This window comes from Mustela nivalis, assembly GCF_964662115.1.
Source record: "Mustela nivalis genome assembly, chromosome: 1".
In the NCBI taxonomy this organism is placed as follows: domain Eukaryota; kingdom Metazoa; phylum Chordata; class Mammalia; order Carnivora; family Mustelidae; genus Mustela; species Mustela nivalis.
Genome location: NC_139020.1, coordinates 207,912,754 through 207,931,851, shown reverse-complemented (window position 1 = coordinate 207,931,851; position 19,098 = coordinate 207,912,754). Strand labels below are relative to the sequence as shown.

Below are 19,098 nucleotides of genomic sequence, written 5' to 3'. Positions count from 1 at the left end.
AGCACACACACAGCCGAGGCGGTAAGATTCTGAACTTTTATTTTCTGGCATGAAAAGTACAAATAATTAAACAATTCCATGTAAAAGTCTGTTACCGCGGCCAGGCCTGTAATCCCGGTAATAAATAGTCTAAACGCAACGCAAAGTGTTCTTGTTGGGTTTTGGGTTTTTGTGATTTTTTTTTTTCTTTTTCTTTCTTTTTTTTCTTTTTTTCTTTCTTTTTTCTTTTTTTTTTTTTTACAGTTCTTTATCACCTCCAACATGGACTCTGTCGTGATTTGAAACCTTCTGAATAAATAACAAGATGAAGGGAGGGCTGGAGGGGCTGAGCCCCCATCCCACGGGCCCTGCCCCTGACCCCCAGGGATGTGGAAGACCCCCGGCCCCCCCTACCCCAGCCCCTGGGGTGAGGGGCTGGCCTCTGGAGAGGGGGCCTTGCTGGGCTGAGTTCTGTGTTTTAGAAAAAGAAGTCCCCTCCCAGACTCAGGGGTGTCAGGGGCCTAGGCCTCAGTGTGGGGGGGGGTGTGGGGAGGTGCCCCCTCTGCAGAGCCCGGCTGCCCCCAGGAAGGGGACAAACCCAGCCCTTATTGCTCACAGACGCCTCCTGCACGCTGCCCACGTGTGCACACGTGTCCCTGCGCTCGGAGGGCGGAGGGGAGAGAGCCCCAAAAAACAGCAGAGGGAGGGGGTGGACCCGCTGGGGGGTGCGTGCCCTGCTGGAGGGGAGCTGGGAGGTCGGGAAGGACTTAAAAACCACAAGAATAAATAGGTTCGTGTATCAAGAACAAGCTAGGGTTTTCACCAGCTAAATAGGACTGAAAAAATTCTCAAGACGAGCAAAAATAATCCCATTAAGACCCCGGACGTCGCTGGCCGCGGGGACCGCCCCACAGAGCACGCGCCCCCCTGGGCGCCGCTCAGCTACCATTACTGTTATTAATAATTATTATTACTTTAATGATTCCACTTCCCCTTTTATAAATAAATTAGGCATAACCACGTCTCAGCAAAACTTAAAGAAACAAAGAGAACATCGTGGTTCCTTTAAACTTGCAAACTGGATGAAGGAACAGAAATATACACAAACGTCCTTACAGGGCAACGAGGAGAATAAATAGTTAACAGAGCAATAAGTTAAAACTACAAGAAGCTAAATTCGGCAAAAAAGTACAAGAAAGTTAACTGGTGCCAGTTTATGTCTTTTTTTTTTTTTTTCCTTTTTTTTTAAAATCTCTTCTGTGTTTTTTTTTTCTTCCTTTTTTTGTCGCTTTTTTCCTCTTCTGTTTGTGTTTTTTTTTTTTTTGTCGCTTTTTTGATTTTTTTTTTCTTTTTGTTCCTTGCAGCAGAAGCTCCACAGACGTTTACTAACAAACACCGGGAGGGGTCGGGGAGAGAGAGCTGGGCAGTCAGATGGGGCCATGGCCAGACACCAAGCGCAGGGACACCGGAGAAAGGGCGACTGAACTCAGGGTTTGCAATTCTCAGTTCCGACTGGGCCCGCTGCGGGGGGTGGGGGGCTGCGAGGGCTCCCAGGGGCTCCGGCCTTCGGCTTCTGTTGGAATTTTTTCTTTCTTTTTCTTTCTTTTTTTCTTTTCTTTCTTTTTTTTTTTTTTCTTTTTTTCTTTTTTTAATAAAGAATGAAAACTAGGGGAATGGAAAGTGTCTGGACTTTCCAGACAGAAGCCGGGGCTGGGGCTTGGGATGGGCGCTGCATCCCCGGCCCTCAGGAGTTTGGAAAGACGGAAAAACCCAACAAACTGAAAGGGGGTGACAAGTGGTGGGGGAGAAGGGAATTCGGGGCTGGGCCCCTGGGCCTGGCCACCGCAGGGTGAAGGTGGGGGCCTGGAGGAAACAGCGGGTACTTCCTGCTGGGGAGGCCTTGGGGAGGGAGAAGGCTCAGGGCCCAGCCTCCCCCCTCAGCCTCTGGGCCAGGGCCTCGGCCCAGGGAGGTTCAGCCCCGGGGACAGGGGGTCCTTTGGCCTCAAGTGTTTGGGGGGGGGGGGCTGCCTCCAGCCCACCATGACGCCAAAAGTGAAACGAGGTATCGTGTGTTTGGATGCATGGATGTTGTGTGTGCACGCCTGTGTTCGTGGGCGGCAGGGACCACTATGAGCCAGGAGAGAGCTCTGAAGAGAACCTGGGGCCGGGCTGAGCGGGGCCACGCGTCCAGAGGAGACCCAGGCGGCCTAGCTGGAGGAAGTAGACTGGGCCAGGCTCTGGGCCACGACCTCTCACCTGGGCCTGAGGGATGCTATGGGCGTGTTGGTGTCTCCTGGGTGTTGTATCTCTAGCTCCATGACGGGGTGTCTAGGTTTGTGTGTCTGCACGTATCTGTCTCTGCTCTCACGTGTCCACGTGGAAATGTTCTCCTTCCGCACCCACCTGTGGCCGCATTTGCCCATGACAGTGTTTTTGACCGTGGCCACGTTTGCGGAGCCCCCCCCGCTTCGGTCTCCTGTGATTATCTGTGTGTGTGTCTGCACGTCGGGTTCTAGCCAACGAGCTCCTGAAGGTGTCCGGGGCGTGTCTCTGGGTCTGTCAGTGCTTCTGTGTGTCTCTGTGGGGTATGTGTGTGTGTGTGTGTGTGTGTGTGTGCGTGCATGCCCCCATGGGTCTTCGTGTGGCTGTGTTTCTCTGTGTGGCCCCATGGACCCCCAGCCCCCAAGCCCTGCTCCCTACCCCTGCCCCAGTTGGTAAACATAACCTGCCAAAATATTTTCTTTTTTTTTTTTGTCTTTTTTTGTGTTTTTTTTTTCAAGTTCAAGAATCCCCAGTAAAAATTCTCCACGAGGTCTTTTTTCCCTTTTTACAAAAATAGAGTTTTTCTTCCCCTCCCACCCCCCCTTTTTTTTTTCATTTTGTTTCTGTTTCCAGCCCCTCCCCCTGCGCCTCATACTCCATCCAGCTGCTCTGGGCCAGGGATGCCCACACCCCTCCTCCGTTTCGCTTTTTTGGGGATTTTTAAACCTGTCCCCCCTCCCCTCAGGCTCATCTAGGTGTTGGGGAGGCCTGGGCAGGGGGGTCTGGGAGTGCACCCCCGGCACCCCTGCAAAGCCATCCTGTGGAGGGTGGTTGAAGGTGGGGCGGGGGCACATCTCTGCTTTCTTTTTAGCCGAAAAAAGAAACAAAAACCATCGCCGTGAACAAAACCAAGACGAGAGAGTGAACAGCCCAGCCTGGGGTGGGGGCAGGAGGATGGGGTGGGGGACCCCCAGGCACCCCCCCATTCCCTGCAGACTCTCCCGCCCCACCCCGAGTGCTCACCCTGTGGCTTCCGCAGGGACGCGGGGCCCTCGTGCCGTCGGTGGTCTGCCTGCGCTGTCTCTCTCGGGGCCCCTCTCTCTCTCTCTCTCTCTCTCTCTCTCTCTGCTGCCCAGGGAGGGTGGGGAGGGCGGGCGGCTGTGGCTCAGGCCTTGTGCTGTTTGCTGGTCTTGAAGGACACCTGCAGCACGCGCTCGCCCAGGCGGTAGCCGTTGAGGCTGGCGATGGCCATGGCCGCTTCGTCATAGTTGGTCATCGTGACGAAGCCAAAGCCCTTGCACTTGTTGGTGGTGAAGTCGCGGATGACCTTGACGTTGGTGACTGCCCCAAAGGGCCCAAACAGCTGCCACAGCACGCTCTCATCCGCCTCGGGCGACAGGTTGTACACGAAGATACACCAGCCAGCGCCTGCCGCACCCCCCGACAGGCCCACGCCCGCGAGGCCACTCATGCCGTCGATGGCGATGGGCGAGAACCTGGCGATGAGCGACAGGGGACTACTTTGGGGGTCACGCGGGCTCTGCCCTGACCCCCGGCATACCCCTGAGCCCCTGGGACCCCTGACGCCGTGGTGACCTCAGGCCATGTGGTGATCCCTGCGTTATCCTGACCCTGCCACGGTCTCGTGACTTTTGCCCCCTCACCCCACCCAAGCCTCCATCCTGACCTGCAGCTGTGGCCTGAACTCTGACCTGCTCTGAATGTCAGGCCCTCACCCAGTCTTGCCAGGAGCCTCCAGCTACACCCAGACCCCCTAACCTCTGATCTTACTGGGTCCTTGGCCCTGTGGACCCTGGCCCCACTCCTGATGAACTACCCCTCCCTAGGCACATGTTCCCCCGCACGGACCGCACCCTGTCACCCCTCCCTGGCTAGAGGCCCCCCACCAAGGGCAGTGCTCATCCCAGGCGGAGAGTGGCTGGAGGAGCCCCCCACTCTGGGACCAGGTCTCTGACTCATAAAGCGGTCTGCTGCCTTCCTCTGCCTCTTGCCAGCCTTTTCCTGCTCAAATTGTATATTTAGGATCCACTCTCCTTTCTCTGCAAGGTTTTGCTCCAGCCAGAAAGGCTCCGAGCGCAGCAGCACCGGGGAGGGTTTGTTGACTGACTGTCTGAGGGACCGAGTGAATGAACAGACAGGACTGGCTCCACCCTTGTTCCTCACTGCCTCCCTACAGTCCGGGCCTCGCTCAGCTCAGAGGGGGCCCCAGCGGGGACGAACAGCTTGCTGGCTGGCACCCTGGTCACGTCCGCGGTCTCGGCAGGGTCCCTGTCACCCCCTCTCCTGCCCCCTTCACAGCCCTGTTCACTGTTCCTCTGTCTCCTGCCCCACCAGGCAGAGATAATGAATAACGATAACAATAATCACAGGAGCTGCTGCCTTTTATTGAGCGCCCACTACGTGCCAAGCGCTGTGCTCAATGCCATGTCATCTCCACGGGATACCAAGTCTGGCTGGGCCACATTGGGTCCCCAGCCCTAAGCCCAGCGCCCGGCACTCAGTGTGTGCTCAACAGCTCCCCCTGTAGTAAACGCAGGGACCCTCTCGGGGGCAGGAATGTGGACAGTGCCATGTGGGCCACAAGGTCCAGCCCAGACTCGGGGGTGAAAGGGGGTGTTCTGTGACCCTCAGCAAAAATCATTAGCAGTGGCAGATGGGACTCGGACAGTGTGGGAACCAGGGGGCATGGCTGTGACCGGGCCCATGGCCATGACCCCTTCCATGGGCTGGAGAGCGCCCTGGACAGGCCCTCCTGGGTTCGAATTCCAGTAGCTCTTTCCAGGCATTTACTAGGCTTCGTAGCCTCTAACTCTCCTAATGGACACACGACTCTCTGACCCCAGACAGGGGGCAGACACAGCTAAGCTGGCAGTCCCCGGGGGGAGGTGGGGGAGGGTGGGTTCCAGCACTGGGCCAAGAGTCCGAGGAAGGACAGTGGGGAGCTGGGGGCAGCAGGGCGGGGGCACTGTTACCTCTTGACTCCGTAGGCCATGTTGAGCAAGTTATCCAGCCTGTGGAAGCAAAAAGGGTGGTCACCCGTGGCCTCTGGCCACACCCCCAGCTGTGACTCTGGCCGGCCCTGGCCTGACTGCCCTCCCCGCCCCCACCCAGCAGGCCAGCAGCCCGGCCCTGCCCCCACCCGCCTGCTCCCCGCCCGGCTGGACACCGCCTGGCACGGAACCGTGGTCACTCGGGCACTGCCTCTCGCCCGCCCTGCCTCTGCCTGGCCTGTGCCCGTGTCCTGTCCTCCCATCCCAGCCTGCCCAGTCCCATTCGCCTGCCCCCAGCCTGCGGGGCTCAGGTCCCCAGAAGGGGAGGTTCAGGTCTCTTTGGGGTAGTGCCTGGGCTGGGCAAGTGACAACACTTCGTGGTGCCTCAGGGTCCCTGTTTGTAAAATACAGGCACTCCTCTCCCATGAGCACACAGCATGGGACCCCAGCCCTGAGAGAGGGGCACTCTGATCAGGTGACTCTGAAGTATTTTTTTTTTTTTTACTCTAAAATTCAAAGATTTTAGGTGCCTGGATGGCTCAGTTGGTTAAGCATCTACCTTTGGCTCAGGTCATGATCCCGGGGTCCTGGGATTGACTCCCCCCAACCCACCCCCTTTGAGCTTTCTGCTCAGCTGGGAGTCGGCTTCTCCCTCTCCCTCTGCCCCTCGCCCTCCCCCAGCTTGCACTCTCTCCCTCTCTCTCTCTCTAATAAATCTTTACAAAAAATAAAACTCTTAATGCCGATGCCACTCATAGTGCCCTGCGTACATTGAGTGCCTGCTGTGTACAAGGGCTTGGCCTCAGCATCTGACATACTCACACATTTCCTCTTTGCTGCCCTCAGTGGCCCCAGGGTGTGGACACCCTCCCAAGGTCCCTCTGCCCTGCAGGAATGGGGTTCAGGGAGGCTGGTTGCAAGGCTTGGACCACCCCCCCCCAGTCTGTGGGGGTCCAGGGTGCCTGGGACCTTACCGGAAGCGCTGCGTCTGATGGTGTAGGGGGCCTGCATAGCGTCGGGCTGATGACTGGTAGAGGTGAGTGAGCAGGGCCTGGCCAGTCTTCTGACTTGGGTTGTTGGCGAACTTGACCGTGATGGGCTCCGCCGCGCCCAGCGGCTTCTGCCCGTTCAGTCCTTTGATGGCCTCCTCAGCCTCGATTCTCTTGTCAAAGCGGATGAATCCCACACCCCGAGAGACGCCTGTCAGGGAGTGAGGGCGTCCTGAGGACCCTGTCCCCTGATGTGACCCCCTTTCCCACTTCTCTGCCCCCGCCGTGCCCGCCTTCTCCACTTTGGTCCCACCTCCGTGCCTTTGCCCAGTGCCCTGCCAAGTGCATCGTCCTTGGCAGCCTGACCTGTGACCTGGTCCACCAGGATGCGGGAAGTGATGATGCGGCCATACTGGGAGAAGAGTTGCTCCATTTCCTTCTGGCTCATGGTCTTGGGGAGTCCACTGACATACAGGTTAGCATCACGGATGGATGCCGAACTGGGTCTGGCATAGGACACCTGCAGGGAGGGTAAGTGGACAGAGGTGAGGGAAGACCCGTTTCACAGATGGGGAGACTGAGGCCGTGTCTTGGCCACCAGCGAGCAGCAGAAGTGCCTCACCTGTTCATGCAATAAATATCTCTCAAGTCATCTCCGTGGGCGGTGCTGAGGGCTTGAAGGAAGGGCCGTGGCCATGGTTGATAATGTGGCCCAGCCTCCATAAAGGGGAAGGGAAACCTGTCCCTGGGTCCCGAGGTGGACCTCGAGTCTCCCTGAGGACCTCGAGTCCCCAGCTCCTGTTCTCACGCCATATATTCCGTCAACAAGACATTTTCCGCTCCTTTGGAAAGTGAGCCTGGGACTCTGGCCCTCAGGGTCACTCAGGTCTTTAGCTGCCAGCTCAATGCTGATGGCTCCCAAATGTCCGTCCCTGATCCTGATCCCCAAGCTGCATACCTGTGTGACACCTGCCTCTGGGCACCCCCGAGGTCTCGCAGGGGATTCCACTCAGTGAGGCTGCATCTAGCTCCCAACTGTCCCCGTGGACGCCCCAGTTCAGTAGTGGTAGCTTTATCCTCCTGGGTGCTCAGGTCCCCAGCCTCCGTTGTCCCTGATGCCCATCTTTCACACCCACATCCAATCCACCATCGATTCCGCCTCATTACCCAGAATCCACACTTGCCCCCTACTTCCACTGCTGTGTCGTGGCCCACCACCCACCATGGCTCACCCAGGCCAGTACAGCAGCCTCTACCCTGGTCCCCACTCCCACCCTAACCTCCCATCTCTTTCCACCACAGCTGCCAGAGGGCACCTGTGAGAAACTGAGTCAGGGCACATCCTTCCTTTGGTCAGAACCTTCTGTGGCTCCCACCTTCTCCAGAGTAAAAGTCCTTCTCACAGCCCACTAGGCCCTGAAACCTGCCCATCAGCTCACACCCTCTCTCATCTCTGCCTAGACTTTCTCTGTTTCAGCCTCACCAGTCTCCTCTGTGTACCCCAAACACACCAGGCACACTTCTGTCTCAGGGCCTTTGCTCTGGCTGTTCCCTCCAGCCTGGAACACCCTTCCTCTCCTTTCTTCTTCCAGTCTCAGCTGAAGGGTCCTCCCTGTCCTCTTCCATCTGAATTGGGTCCTCCGCTCCTCCCCGGCCCTGTCACTCTCTCCAAGCACTTCTCTCAGTGGTGAATTAGACACGTTTTAGTATGATCATTCGATTTGTGTCATTAATTACGGTCCAGCCCAACAATGAAACTCTCTGCAGCTGTTTTAAAAAATGGTGGACACGTATATTTATTTCCCAGAAACAGTGGTGAGTATTGTAAACGGGGGGAAAGAAAAGTCCATTTATAGAGCAGCCTGCAGTGTGAGATGTGACCCCGTCTCATTGTGTGCTTATCTGTGTCCTGGAAACACAGTCTGGGGGGGCTACCCCAGATGCTAACAGGTCGACCCAGAGCTGGCGGGGGCCCTGGGGGGCATGAGCTTTTCTTTCCACTTATTTCTGCCACTGTCTATCCTCTGTAGCTTTCTAAATTAACCTCTGGGTAGATAAGGGTCATTGTCAAGGGCCGGGCTTTTTGTTTGGCGTGGTGAGCTGGGAGGGCATAGAACCTCATTAGAAATGACTAATTAAAAAACTAACAAAAGGCGAACATTGGGCTGGGGGGCGGGGGTCAAGGTGAAGGCGCTCCTAGGCTGGAGGTAGAGGGGTTCTAATTAACACAATTGTGCGCACCTGGGGTCCTTCAGGAAACAACCCGAAACCCAGCAGCTGCTCCTCTCCCCGGTAATATTCATTCAAAATCACAGCCACGTACTCAAGGGTTTCCACTCTGGCCCACGGGGCTGTGAGTTTTGAGGCGTGAGGGCTTGTTGATGAATCAGACTTAGGGGTGAGGGGAAGATAGGCCTGAGCTCCTGGGTGGGTGTTTGGGGTAATCAGGGCTCATTTGAGGCATTGAGTAGGCCTTCTGGGGTATTTCCCATCGCCCCCACGATGGGGGCTGACCCATGTCCCTCAGCTGGGTGTGGCCTCAGCCACACCCCCTCACCAGGACAGGACAAAGGCAGAATCTGCCAGAACACCTGGTTGGGGCTGACCATACAACTGTGCCGCCCAGGCAGACACAGACACACACACACACACACACACACACAGGGCCACCCCGCGCTCTGCATGACCCCGGTGCCTAGACCAGCAGAAGGGTAACTCAGGCTACAAAGACATTCCCAGAGGCTCTGGGGGTCTTGGATAAGTACAGTTAAGAGTCACAGAACTACACCGGTCACCACCGCACAAACCCACATCCCAGACACACCCACACAGCCCCACCAGGTCACGGCCAGAGTTGCAGCGTGTCACAAAGCACCCGAGCGATAAACACCACGTCCCACAGACACACAGTGACACAACGTCTGTAATAGCCGGACTCACGTGACAACAGACACACAGTCACGGTGTCCCACAAACACAATGGCTCACAGCCCAGGGTATCGCATACACACGTTCACTCATGGCATTGCGTGCATACAGTGGCCCTCTGGATTTGTCGCTCTCATGCCCCAGCGCTTCTGAGTCTAGTTGGCCATGGAGCAACCCATCAGGTCATGACCTCATCCTCCCCCACAACGCACAATGGGGAGAGGGAGAGATTCCTGCACCTCTGTTCCCAGAGAGAACTGGGGGCCAGATGGGCACCCCCAGCTCCGCCTCCCCCAAGGTTCCAGAGCAGATTTGTGGGGCGGAGTCCAGACACCCCCAGGCGAACCTAGAGAGGGGGGTTTCCATGGCGATCCCCCTCCAGGGAATCTGGGCTAGCAGAGTCCCAGCTGCAGCTGCTGAGAGGGGAGGTCATGGGGGGGGAGGGGCGTTGCACAAAGGTGGGGGAGGGGCTCGCCCCTAATCCCGCCCTCCCAGACCCTAATTAGGCTCCAGATGGCAGATGGGCCCCCACCCCTCCTCCATTTCCATGACAAAGGCGAGGGGGACTGCCCATCCGACCCTGGTCACTCTGCTACCGCCAATGGTATGGCTACCTCCCTGAGCTACCAGAGAATGTGCGGCTGGTATTCTGACAAATAAGGAAACAGAGTTTCAGAGAGGCAGAGACACTGGGCCCCCGATGCCCAGCTAGGAACCCTTAGAGGAGAGTTTCAACCACTCAGGGGATGAGCCGTGGAGAAGGGCGGGTGGCAGTGGGGAAAAGGGTGCGTGGTGAGGGTGAGGGGCTGTAGGGGTTCAGTGGCAGTGACGGGGGCAGTCCAAGAGGGCAGTAATACGGGCAGATTGGGGACAGTCGCAGACGGGCAGTCATGGGGGATGGGCAGCAGAGGAAACGAGAGCACTAACCTTGATGGTCTTCGTCTGCAGTTTGAGGCCGTTGAGGGTGCTGATGGCTTTGTCTGCATCGTTGGGATCAGAGTAGTTCACAAACCCGTAACCGAGGCTCTGCCCTGTGGGCAGGACCAGAATGATGACCTCCCCAGACCTACCAGTGTCCTCCCAGACCCGGTCCTGAGAGGCTGACTGTCATCACTCAAGGTTATGAGACACTGGATCCCCACCTTACTGTTCCCTGAGAGTACTACCTTGTCCCCAGGACACCTCCGATCCCCCAGAGTCCTGCCTGCCCCCATCACCCCTGAGATACCCTGCCAGGGGTCACACCTGTCTCCCCATCACACCTCAGATTCCCCAGGGTGCTACCTGCCCCCACCACACCTGTACTTCTGAGACTATCACCTCTGTCCCCTCCCTCCCCACCTGCCAGCAGCCACACCTGTGATCTTATCCCGAACCAACTTGCAGGATTCGATGTCACCAATGCTGCCAAAGAGACTCTTGAACTCATCCTGGGTCATGTTCTGGGGCAGGTAGTTGACGATGAGGTTGGTCTTGCTGTCATCAGTGGCTCCGTTTGTACCAAGGAGTGGCCCGTTGGGCAGGGCCGGGCCGGCCGGGCCCCCCGCCACCTGAGACTCCATGGCCCCGAGTATCTGCTGGAGACAACAGGCCACACCCGCTCACGGCCCAGTCCCCACACAGGCATCAGTGGGAGTGAGAGGGGCTCAGTGGTGATGGATCAATCAAGTCTGACATGGGCTTAAACATGGAGAGAGGAGAAGTATTATTCCAATAATCCCTTCCACTCCTCCAGCATCAGGCATGTACCTTGCATGTGATTTTGCTTTCTATGTTTACTTGCTATGCTTGCTAGGTTTGCCTGTTTGTCTAAAATCAGTCTGTGCATTTCTAGAAGAAGAGATGAACACTCTTGTCTTCAGAATAAGAAATATAATACCTCCCTGACGATGTCCTGCCCTCCTCCCACCAAAGGGAATTCCTATCCCCAATGTGTTAATATTTCTTTTGTTTCATGCATAATTATCCCCCTAGACATTTATCCCCCTCCCCTAGTTTTTCCGCTGAGCTGTTTTTTATTATGATTTTTAAAATGTATTTATTTGAGAGAGAGAGAGTGAGTAGGGGCAGAGGGAGAGGAAGAGAGAGAATCTCAAGCCGACTCCCTCACACCCAACACTGAGCCTGATGTGGGGCTCAATTCCACAACCCTGAGATCATGACCTGAGCTGAAATCAAGAGTTGGATGCCCAACTGAGTGAGCTACCCAGGAGCCCCAATTATCATGATTTTTTAAAAAGGATTTTATTTTTAAGGGGCATCTGGATGGCTCAGTTTGTTGAGTATCTGCCTTTGGTTCAGGTCATGATCCCGGGGTCCTGGGATCAAGCCTTGCATCCGACTCCCTGCTGAGCGGGGAGTCTGCTTCTCCCTCTGCCTCTCCCCCTGCTCATACTATCTCTCTCACTTACTCTCTTTCTCTCTCAAATAAAAAATAAGGGCACCTGGGTGGCTTAGTCTGTTAAGCGTCTGCCTTGGACTTGGATCATGATTCCAGGGTTCTGGGATTGAGTCCCACATGGGGGTCCCTTCTCAGTGGAGAGTCTGCTTCTCCCTTTCCTTCTGCTCGTGTTCTTTCTCTCTCTCCAAAAAATGAATAAAGTCTTTTAAGAAATCAATAAAAATTAAAATAAAGTCTTTTAAAAACATATTTTAAGTAATCTCTACATCACATGTGGGGCTCAACTCACAGCCCTGAGATCAAGAGTTGTGTGCTCTGACTGAGCCAGGTAGGTGCCCCTGAGCTATTTAAATATACAACATAATAACACCAGCAAATAATGACAGCTTTATTTTTTTTATCTCCAATCTACACCTGTTATTTATTTTTCTTGTCTTATTGCAGGGGCTACAGTGCAATAGTGGCTTTTTAATTCATGATGTTAAGTGAAATGCTTTAAACATTTCACAGATAAATTTGATTTTTGCTGTGGGTTTTCACTTATGAATGTTTAATTTTATTCTTATTATCCCAAGATGATTTTTTTTTAAAGAATGGATGTTGAATTTTATTTAACGTTTTTTCCTCCTGCATCTATTTCTTAATAATTGACATATAATATTACATTAGTTTCAGGTGTGTAACATAATGACTCAATATTTGTATGTATTGCAAAATTATCTCCACGATAAGTCTAGTCAACATCCATCACCATTCATAGTTATAATTTTTTTTTCCTGTGATGAGAACCTCTAAGATCTACTTCTTTAGCAATTATCAAATAAATTCTTCATGTATTTTACATATAAGGACCACATAGAGAAGAATTTTAAGGCCACATCTGTGCTCAGCAGGAAACAGTACTGGGATTATCTGTAACGGATGTAGGAAGGTAAAGCAGCCAGCGTTTCCTTAGGTATTCTCGATGGCACGGTTGGCAGATGGGTGCCCTTACTTGAAAAATCAAATCGATTGGTAGGGTTTTCCGAAAGGGATGAATTAGGAAGGTTTAGAAGCCATATTCAGTTTCAGCAGGAGAGATCACTGTGATTGATTAGCAATGTCTTTGAGGCTACAGAATTAGGAAGTCGGCAGGTACATTTTATCTCAGCCCTCCCTGAGCCAAAACACAATACCATACTTGTTCCCAAATATTGGGCCTCCTGTGTGCCAGGCACAGTGCAAAGCCTTCTATAGGCAATGTTTATTTTTTTTTCTTATTCACAACCACCCTGAAAAGAGAGCTTAGTTTCCCCTGCCTAACAGATGCTGTGAACTAGATGGCTGTGTCCCCTCAAATTCATATGTTGAAAACTTAATCCCCAATGTGATGGTATTTGGATGTGGAACATTTGGGAGGTAATTAGGTCATGAGAGTGGAGCCCCCATGAATGGGATTCATGTCCTTATAAAAAGGGGCAAGGATGGGGAGCCTGGGTGGCTCGATCAGTTAAGCGTCTGCCTTTGGCTCAGGTCATGATCCCGGGGTCCTGGGATGGAGCCCTGCGTGGGGCTGCCTGCTCGGCAGAAAGCCTGCTTCTCCCTCTCCCACTCCCCCTACTTGTGTTCCCTCTCTCATTGTCTCACTCTCTGTTAAATAAATAGAATCTTTAAAAAAATAAAAAGGAGGAGGGACAGGATAGAAATGATCTCTCTCCACCAGGTCAGGACACAGCAAGAAGAGGTCCATCTGCAAAGCAGGGAGCAACTCCTTACTAGGAAGCAACTCAGATGGTACCTTGATCTTAGACTTCCCAGCCTCCAGAAGATTTATGAGAAATAAATGTCTGTTGTTTAAGCTCCCCAGTTTATGGCATTTTGTTAGAGCAGCCTAAGCTGACTAAGACACCAGAGGGGGAAAGTGAAGTTCAACAATGTTTTAAAAATTACTAAAGGTCACGCAGCTTATAAATGGCGAAACGGGGATTTGCACAGGAGCGTTTCTGATCGAGTGTCTGCATTTTCAGCTTCCACTGCCAACGGAAGAATAGTGCTGGCCCTAACCTTTCTCAGCTCTGTGTCCTCGGGTAGGCTTCATAATGCTCCTGGAGCTCTGCTCCACTTTGCTGCAAACTCCAAGTTATTGGCACAGTGACCCCAGGGAAGGATCTAAAACCACACGTGGGTGCAGCTGGAAAGTATTCTGGGATCAGGTCTGCCATGGGGACAATCACAGGAAGCAGCTTGTCGTGTCTGCCATCCCTGTTTCGTAATCCCGGCTATTAATACTGGTTCTGCCCCATTGACATCTGTGGGCCAGGCACCGCGCGTTGCGAAGTGCTCCCAGACATCATATCATGTATTTCTCCCAGTCATCTTTACAGACAGCAACAGTCTCCATTTTATAAGTGAGGCAACGGAGCCCAGAGACGCTGAGTGATATCAATGGCGAAGTCGATCTCAAACTTGGCTATGTTGGACTCTAAAGCTGTTTTTAATGACAGAGACCAATGCATGAGGGCGGCTCCGGCACCTTACAGGTGTGTATTCTCAGGGATGATCTTAGCTCTTCTGCCTTTCCATTTACTCTTATTAAAAGGATGGCACAGAGGGTCAACTCCCCTATGTCTCCAGTTGGCTGAGTGGCTGTCCGGGGGCTTCTGGGAGAGTTAGTTATTCTGAAGCCATATCCAGACTGAGCAGGAACACACCCCGGGGGGTTGATTAGCAATGTCTGCCACAGGCACTTGCCATCAAATGGGAATGCACGCTATAGATCCCCGTCCAGTTTCGTAAGGTTAATACTCCACTGATGGCCATGTATCGAGGCCCTGCTATGTGCCAGACAAAATCCTTTCTGTGACAATTTCTTGGCAATTCTTCCAACATCGAACATTATGGGACTCTTTCCTTCATTTACCAGAAGAGGAAACTGAATCTCAATGAAGGGTTTAGGAATTTACACAAGGCTGGGTGGCATGCAGATGGTGGATCAAGAATTCAAATCAGGAGTTTGGCCATCAGAGCCCACTTTACTAGTGGCCAAAAAGGCCAATAATAGTAAAAAAAAATAAATAAATAACAAAGTGAAACTGAGCCTGTACTCTACACCTAGCCCAGGCATCATGACATTTAAACCCACTCTGTTGGCTGAGTCTATCCATTCAATTCAACAAACAATTACTGGGTACCACCACATGCTCCAACCTCCTCACTGTATATCCGCTGACACACTGCCTCTCTGGGCCTCTGTCCCACCACTAAAGATATGGCACCAAAGTTTCCCACGCATGAAGATGGAACCGGAGTTCCCTTCCGGGCTTGGCAAACTAGAGTTCTGTGATTGGTTGATGACGTCTGCTATGGGACCCCTGCCCCCACCAAATAATTAGCAGTAACACAAAACGCTGTTTCAGGACCCAGCAGGTTGCAGCTTTGGAACCCCTACTATGTGCCAGGCACTGAACAGGTGCAAAGGTTTCACTGACTTCCCACAACCACACTGAAAGCTGGAGGTCATCTGCTCCATTTCTCTCATGGAGAAATTGAGGGTCAGAGGGATTTGTGATTTGCCTGGGAGTGACCGGCAGCAGAGGTAGTGATGAGGTTTGACTACTGGTCTGATTATCCTAGAGAGTACAGAGCCACCGCAAATGTCCTCAACTTGGACGGGGTTAAAAGGTAATTGGGATCTTGAGGCCCAGCCGACTAATCTCCCCAGCACCCCATCTCCCTCCCATCTGTGCCAGAGCTTAGCAGGATCAGTGTCGCGTTTCCTCTGCAGCTCAGCCGGCTGAGCCGCTAATAGGGATCGGATTGGTGGAGATCACACCCGCCTGGCCCCAGCCCATGGCAAACGTGTGGCCTGGGATGACTCGGGGAATCACAGGGACCTTGGAGGGCTGTTCCAGGTCAGGAGTGGAGGGGCGAAGTCAGAAGGGAGGAGGGCAGATCCAAGATGGGGGGGCAGAGATGATCCGGGAGCAATGGAACCTTTCCTCCCAGTCTCTCCAGCTTTTCCTCTGGCTCTCTCTCTCTTTTTCTCTCCCTCTTCTCCCCCTGTTTCTCTGTCCTCCTGTCCCCTCTGAACCCGTCTGTCTCCCCCTCCCTTTCTCTGCTACTCTTTCTTCAACTCTTTTGCACCATTGCACACACATATGACATACGGTTTTTGCAGGGAACACACCTGAGGTCACTTGTTCTGCAGACTCTCCTGTGACCTACCCCTTTGGCCCCTGCTGTGACCCCCTGGTCCCAGGAGCAGTGATAGATGTCTGGATACTGGCCACAATAGGGCATTGAGTGACTATACATGCTAAGGCTGGGCCACCACGTGGTGCTAATTAGGCTTCTCACTTCTGGGTCCTTCTTCCTCCATATAGGGCCCTCACTGTCTTAATTTATCCCCTCACTTTCTCCCAGCTTGTCCCCCAGGTGGACTTCCAACGAAGTGCTCTCCAGGCTTTCCAAGGCTTCAAGGCCCTTCTGTGACCTCTGACCACACCCTCGCCCCTTTGTGCATCAGTTTCCCTCTTTCAAATGAAGGAACAGATCAGAGGAATGGATGCTGGATAGCTGTGCGGGTTCTGAGGGTCCTCAGGAGGCTGCACTCCCGTTCCTGCGACTGGGTTAGCCGCCTGAGGCCCAGAGAGAGGAGGGTGCCTGCCTGAGGTCACACAGCAGGGAAGCATGGCCTCTCGGTCCTCATTTCTCCGAGCCAGGTGGGCGGGTCCCAGGGTCCCATGCAGGGAGGGAGTGCTGAGCATCCCTCCACCCACTGTGCTCGCCAAGACTCCAAGAAGAGGCCCAGAAAGAGACACAGTGCACAGAGACACACACACACAGAGACCGGAAAGACAGTAAGTACGGAAGAAGGAGGCCTGGGCGCTGGGACCAGACAAAGGACGCGCGGCGGCGCGGGGAGCGGAGTCGCGCGGCGGGGGCGGGGGTGGAGCCAGGGTGGGGCTAGGACTGGCCAGCCCCGCCCCCGGGATACGCCCGGGTTGCCGAGTGGAAATCCGAGGGCTCGGGCGAGGCCGGGCCCTGGGGGCCCAAGGGGGCGGGGTCCAGATGGGCGGGGCAGGGGCGTGGTTATACAGGGCGTGGCCGGGCGTGGCCGCGGGTTCGGGAGCTGACCAGCTCGGTGGTTGCTGAAAGCATCCGGAGTGGGGCAAGCGGCGCGGGCGGGCGGGCGCTCTCAAGGTCACCCCGAGGCCCAGGGCCCTAGCGGGGTGGGGCGCCTGGCCCTGGGCTAGGAGACATCCCTGAGTTTCTTACCCCATCCCCCGTGAGGCGGGGGCCCAGGAGTCAGGAAGGCGCCCCCCCCCGCAGGCCCTCCTCTCCCCTCCCCCTCCCCGAAGCCTGAGGCGCCCGCGCGAGGCTACGGCCCGCTAAGAAGCTCCGAGAAACAAAGGGACGCGGCGGCAGCGGCGGCGGGCCCGCGGGGCCTCCGGGCGCGCCCCCTCCTCTCCCCTCCCCGCTTGCCGCAAGGTCGACAGGCTCGAGGACGAGACGCCCGGTTCCCCGGGCGCGGCCAGGGCCCGGGGCGCGCGATCCGACGCTACCGGCTTTCCTGAGGTTCTCAGGGACGGCTTGCCGCCTTTTCCTGGCCCAGCACCAGTGACTGGGGCCCTGTGTTTGGCTGGGCGGCCTGCGGGGTCCGGGCCTGGATGGAGAAGGCATCCTCCGCCGCTGCGGCCCCTCCCCCATCAGGCCTGCTGGAGGGGGGCAATCCCGCTCCCAGGGCGCCCTAGGACGCCTATCCAAATCAGAGTTCGGCTCCCTAAGGCCTCTCAGGCCAGACTCTATGCGCCCCCAGCACTCTGGGTGCGGCCCAGCCCACTCTCAGGGCCCGAGGATCGGTCCTACCCCCCCACCGGGGCCTAGCTAGGCCTGGTCCTACCCCCCCCCCCCCGCCATCTCCGCGGAGCCTGTGCCTAACCCCTCCCCAACCAGGTTCCATCTCAGCGACAAGGGAATACCTACAGTGACCATTCTTGTGTGCCCAGCGGGCGCGGTCCGTGTTGAGGGCGGCTCCGGGGGTCGTGCACTCCTTGGGGGGCGCTCGATGCTCACGCCGGGGTCCTGCCCGGGCGGCCTCTGGCGCGGCCGCTGCAGAGGTGTAGATGAAGGCGGCGGCTCCCTCGAGGGCCGGGGACGGGCCCGAGCCCGAGGACGCGCGCGCGGATAGCCGGGCCCCGGGGTGGCCTGCGGGCGGCAGGGGATGGAAAGAGGGAGCGGACGCGGGATTGAGAACGTCCCCTGCGCGGCCCCGCGGGGCCCGGGGAGGTTGCGCTTCCTGACAGAGATCGCGGCGCTCTGCCTTTCACCGCCGCCCCTCGGCCGGGCCTGTCCGGTCCTGGGTGCTCAGTCCTCTCCCCTCGCCCGCCCTCCCTCCCACCCTCCAGCCCGCGCTGCGCGCTCCGCGCTCTGGGCCGCGCCGCCGCCGCCCCCAGCCCTTTATAGGAGCAGCTGCCAGAGCCGGCGTCCCTTATTGGCTGCGACAGCTGAGCCCCGCCTCCTCCCGGCGCCCGACGGCGCGGCAGGTGGAAGCGAGCGCGCGCTGGCTGGGACTCCGCACCCCCAGAAAGCACGCCCTAGAGGCTCGGGTTGCCAGATTCGGGCCCCTTTGCCCCGTAGACCCTGCTCCCTACATTGCCGCCCCTTCTCGGGCGGGCTTTCTGCCGAAAAGACAGGGACGGGTCCCCTCCTCTGTCCAACACTCTTAGCTCTTGGAGGGAAGAGAGCGAGGAGATATCGGTGGCCCGATTGGACGAACTTCTGGAGTTGCTGTCCACCAAGAAGACTGGAAAGGGACGAGGAACCAAGATTTCTATGAGCCGAGGCCCAGATTTGGGGCAGTAGGTGTAGCCCACCAAGACCAATGGAGAAAGGTGTGTGTGTGGGGGGGTGGTGGCAGGAGCTCTCCTCTGCCTGCGGAAAGAACTGGGACCCTGCAGCTTTTGAGTGGGCTAGGTTCAAAAGATTCGTTAGAAAGGTGGGAACTGGCATCCCACAGTGCAAGGGCACCCGGCACTTATCCAAGGGGGGGGGTGAAGAAGTTTGGGTCTTAGGATTCCAGACCAAACCCACTGGCGCCTGCGGTTCCGGGAAACCACCCGGCCTTCTCAGACCCCATAAATTTTTGGTGGGTGGATCTGTTGTATAAACGTCCTGGCTTTCCGGGCTCCGGATTGGCCCGCCTGTGGAGTCACGGTTCTTCTCAGCTAGGAGGAATCTGGCTCCTCTCTTAGGCAATAGCGGTTGGCGCAGCCTCCTTCGGTGCGCAGGCTCAAGGGCACATTTACGTCGGGACCGCTATCAGGCGGGAGGAAGTGTTCTCACTAGGGCAGGGTCGCTTTCAACTGAGACTTCAGCACCACAGACAGCGGCCCGACCGTCTGACGGAGGGCGCTGCGGGATGCTTAGCGCGGGGCCCCTAATCCAGGAGTCACAGCCTCCACCCTACCCTCGTCCCTGCACGCCCTTTTAGGTTCCAGACTGTCCAAGAATGCCATCAAACCCAGCGAGGAGAACCGAATTTGACCAA

General features: G+C 55.8%; 1 protein-coding gene across 3 annotated transcripts; it reads right to left on the bottom strand.

Moving 5' to 3' along the window:
- Positions 1-22: 22 nt before the first annotated feature.
- ELAVL3 (ELAV like RNA binding protein 3) lies at positions 23-17,967 on the bottom strand. Of its 3 annotated transcripts, none has more exons than XM_082730864.1 (7): positions 17,535-17,967; positions 10,527-10,746; positions 10,097-10,200; positions 6,608-6,761; positions 6,227-6,452; positions 5,235-5,273; positions 23-3,758 (listed from the first exon to the last, which is right to left on the bottom strand). In XM_082730864.1, the coding sequence occupies exons 1-7, from the start codon at positions 17,541-17,543 to the stop codon at positions 3,407-3,409; spliced, it is 1,104 nt and encodes a 367-aa protein (XP_082586990.1). In that variant the 5' UTR covers positions 17,544-17,967; the 3' UTR covers positions 23-3,406. The 3 variants fall into 3 exon arrangements, with proteins under 3 accessions (XP_082586990.1, XP_082586992.1, XP_082586991.1); XM_082730866.1 differs by having other exon boundaries at positions 23-3,737; XM_082730865.1 differs by having other exon boundaries at positions 10,527-10,743.
- Positions 17,968-19,098: the final 1,131 nt, after the last annotated feature.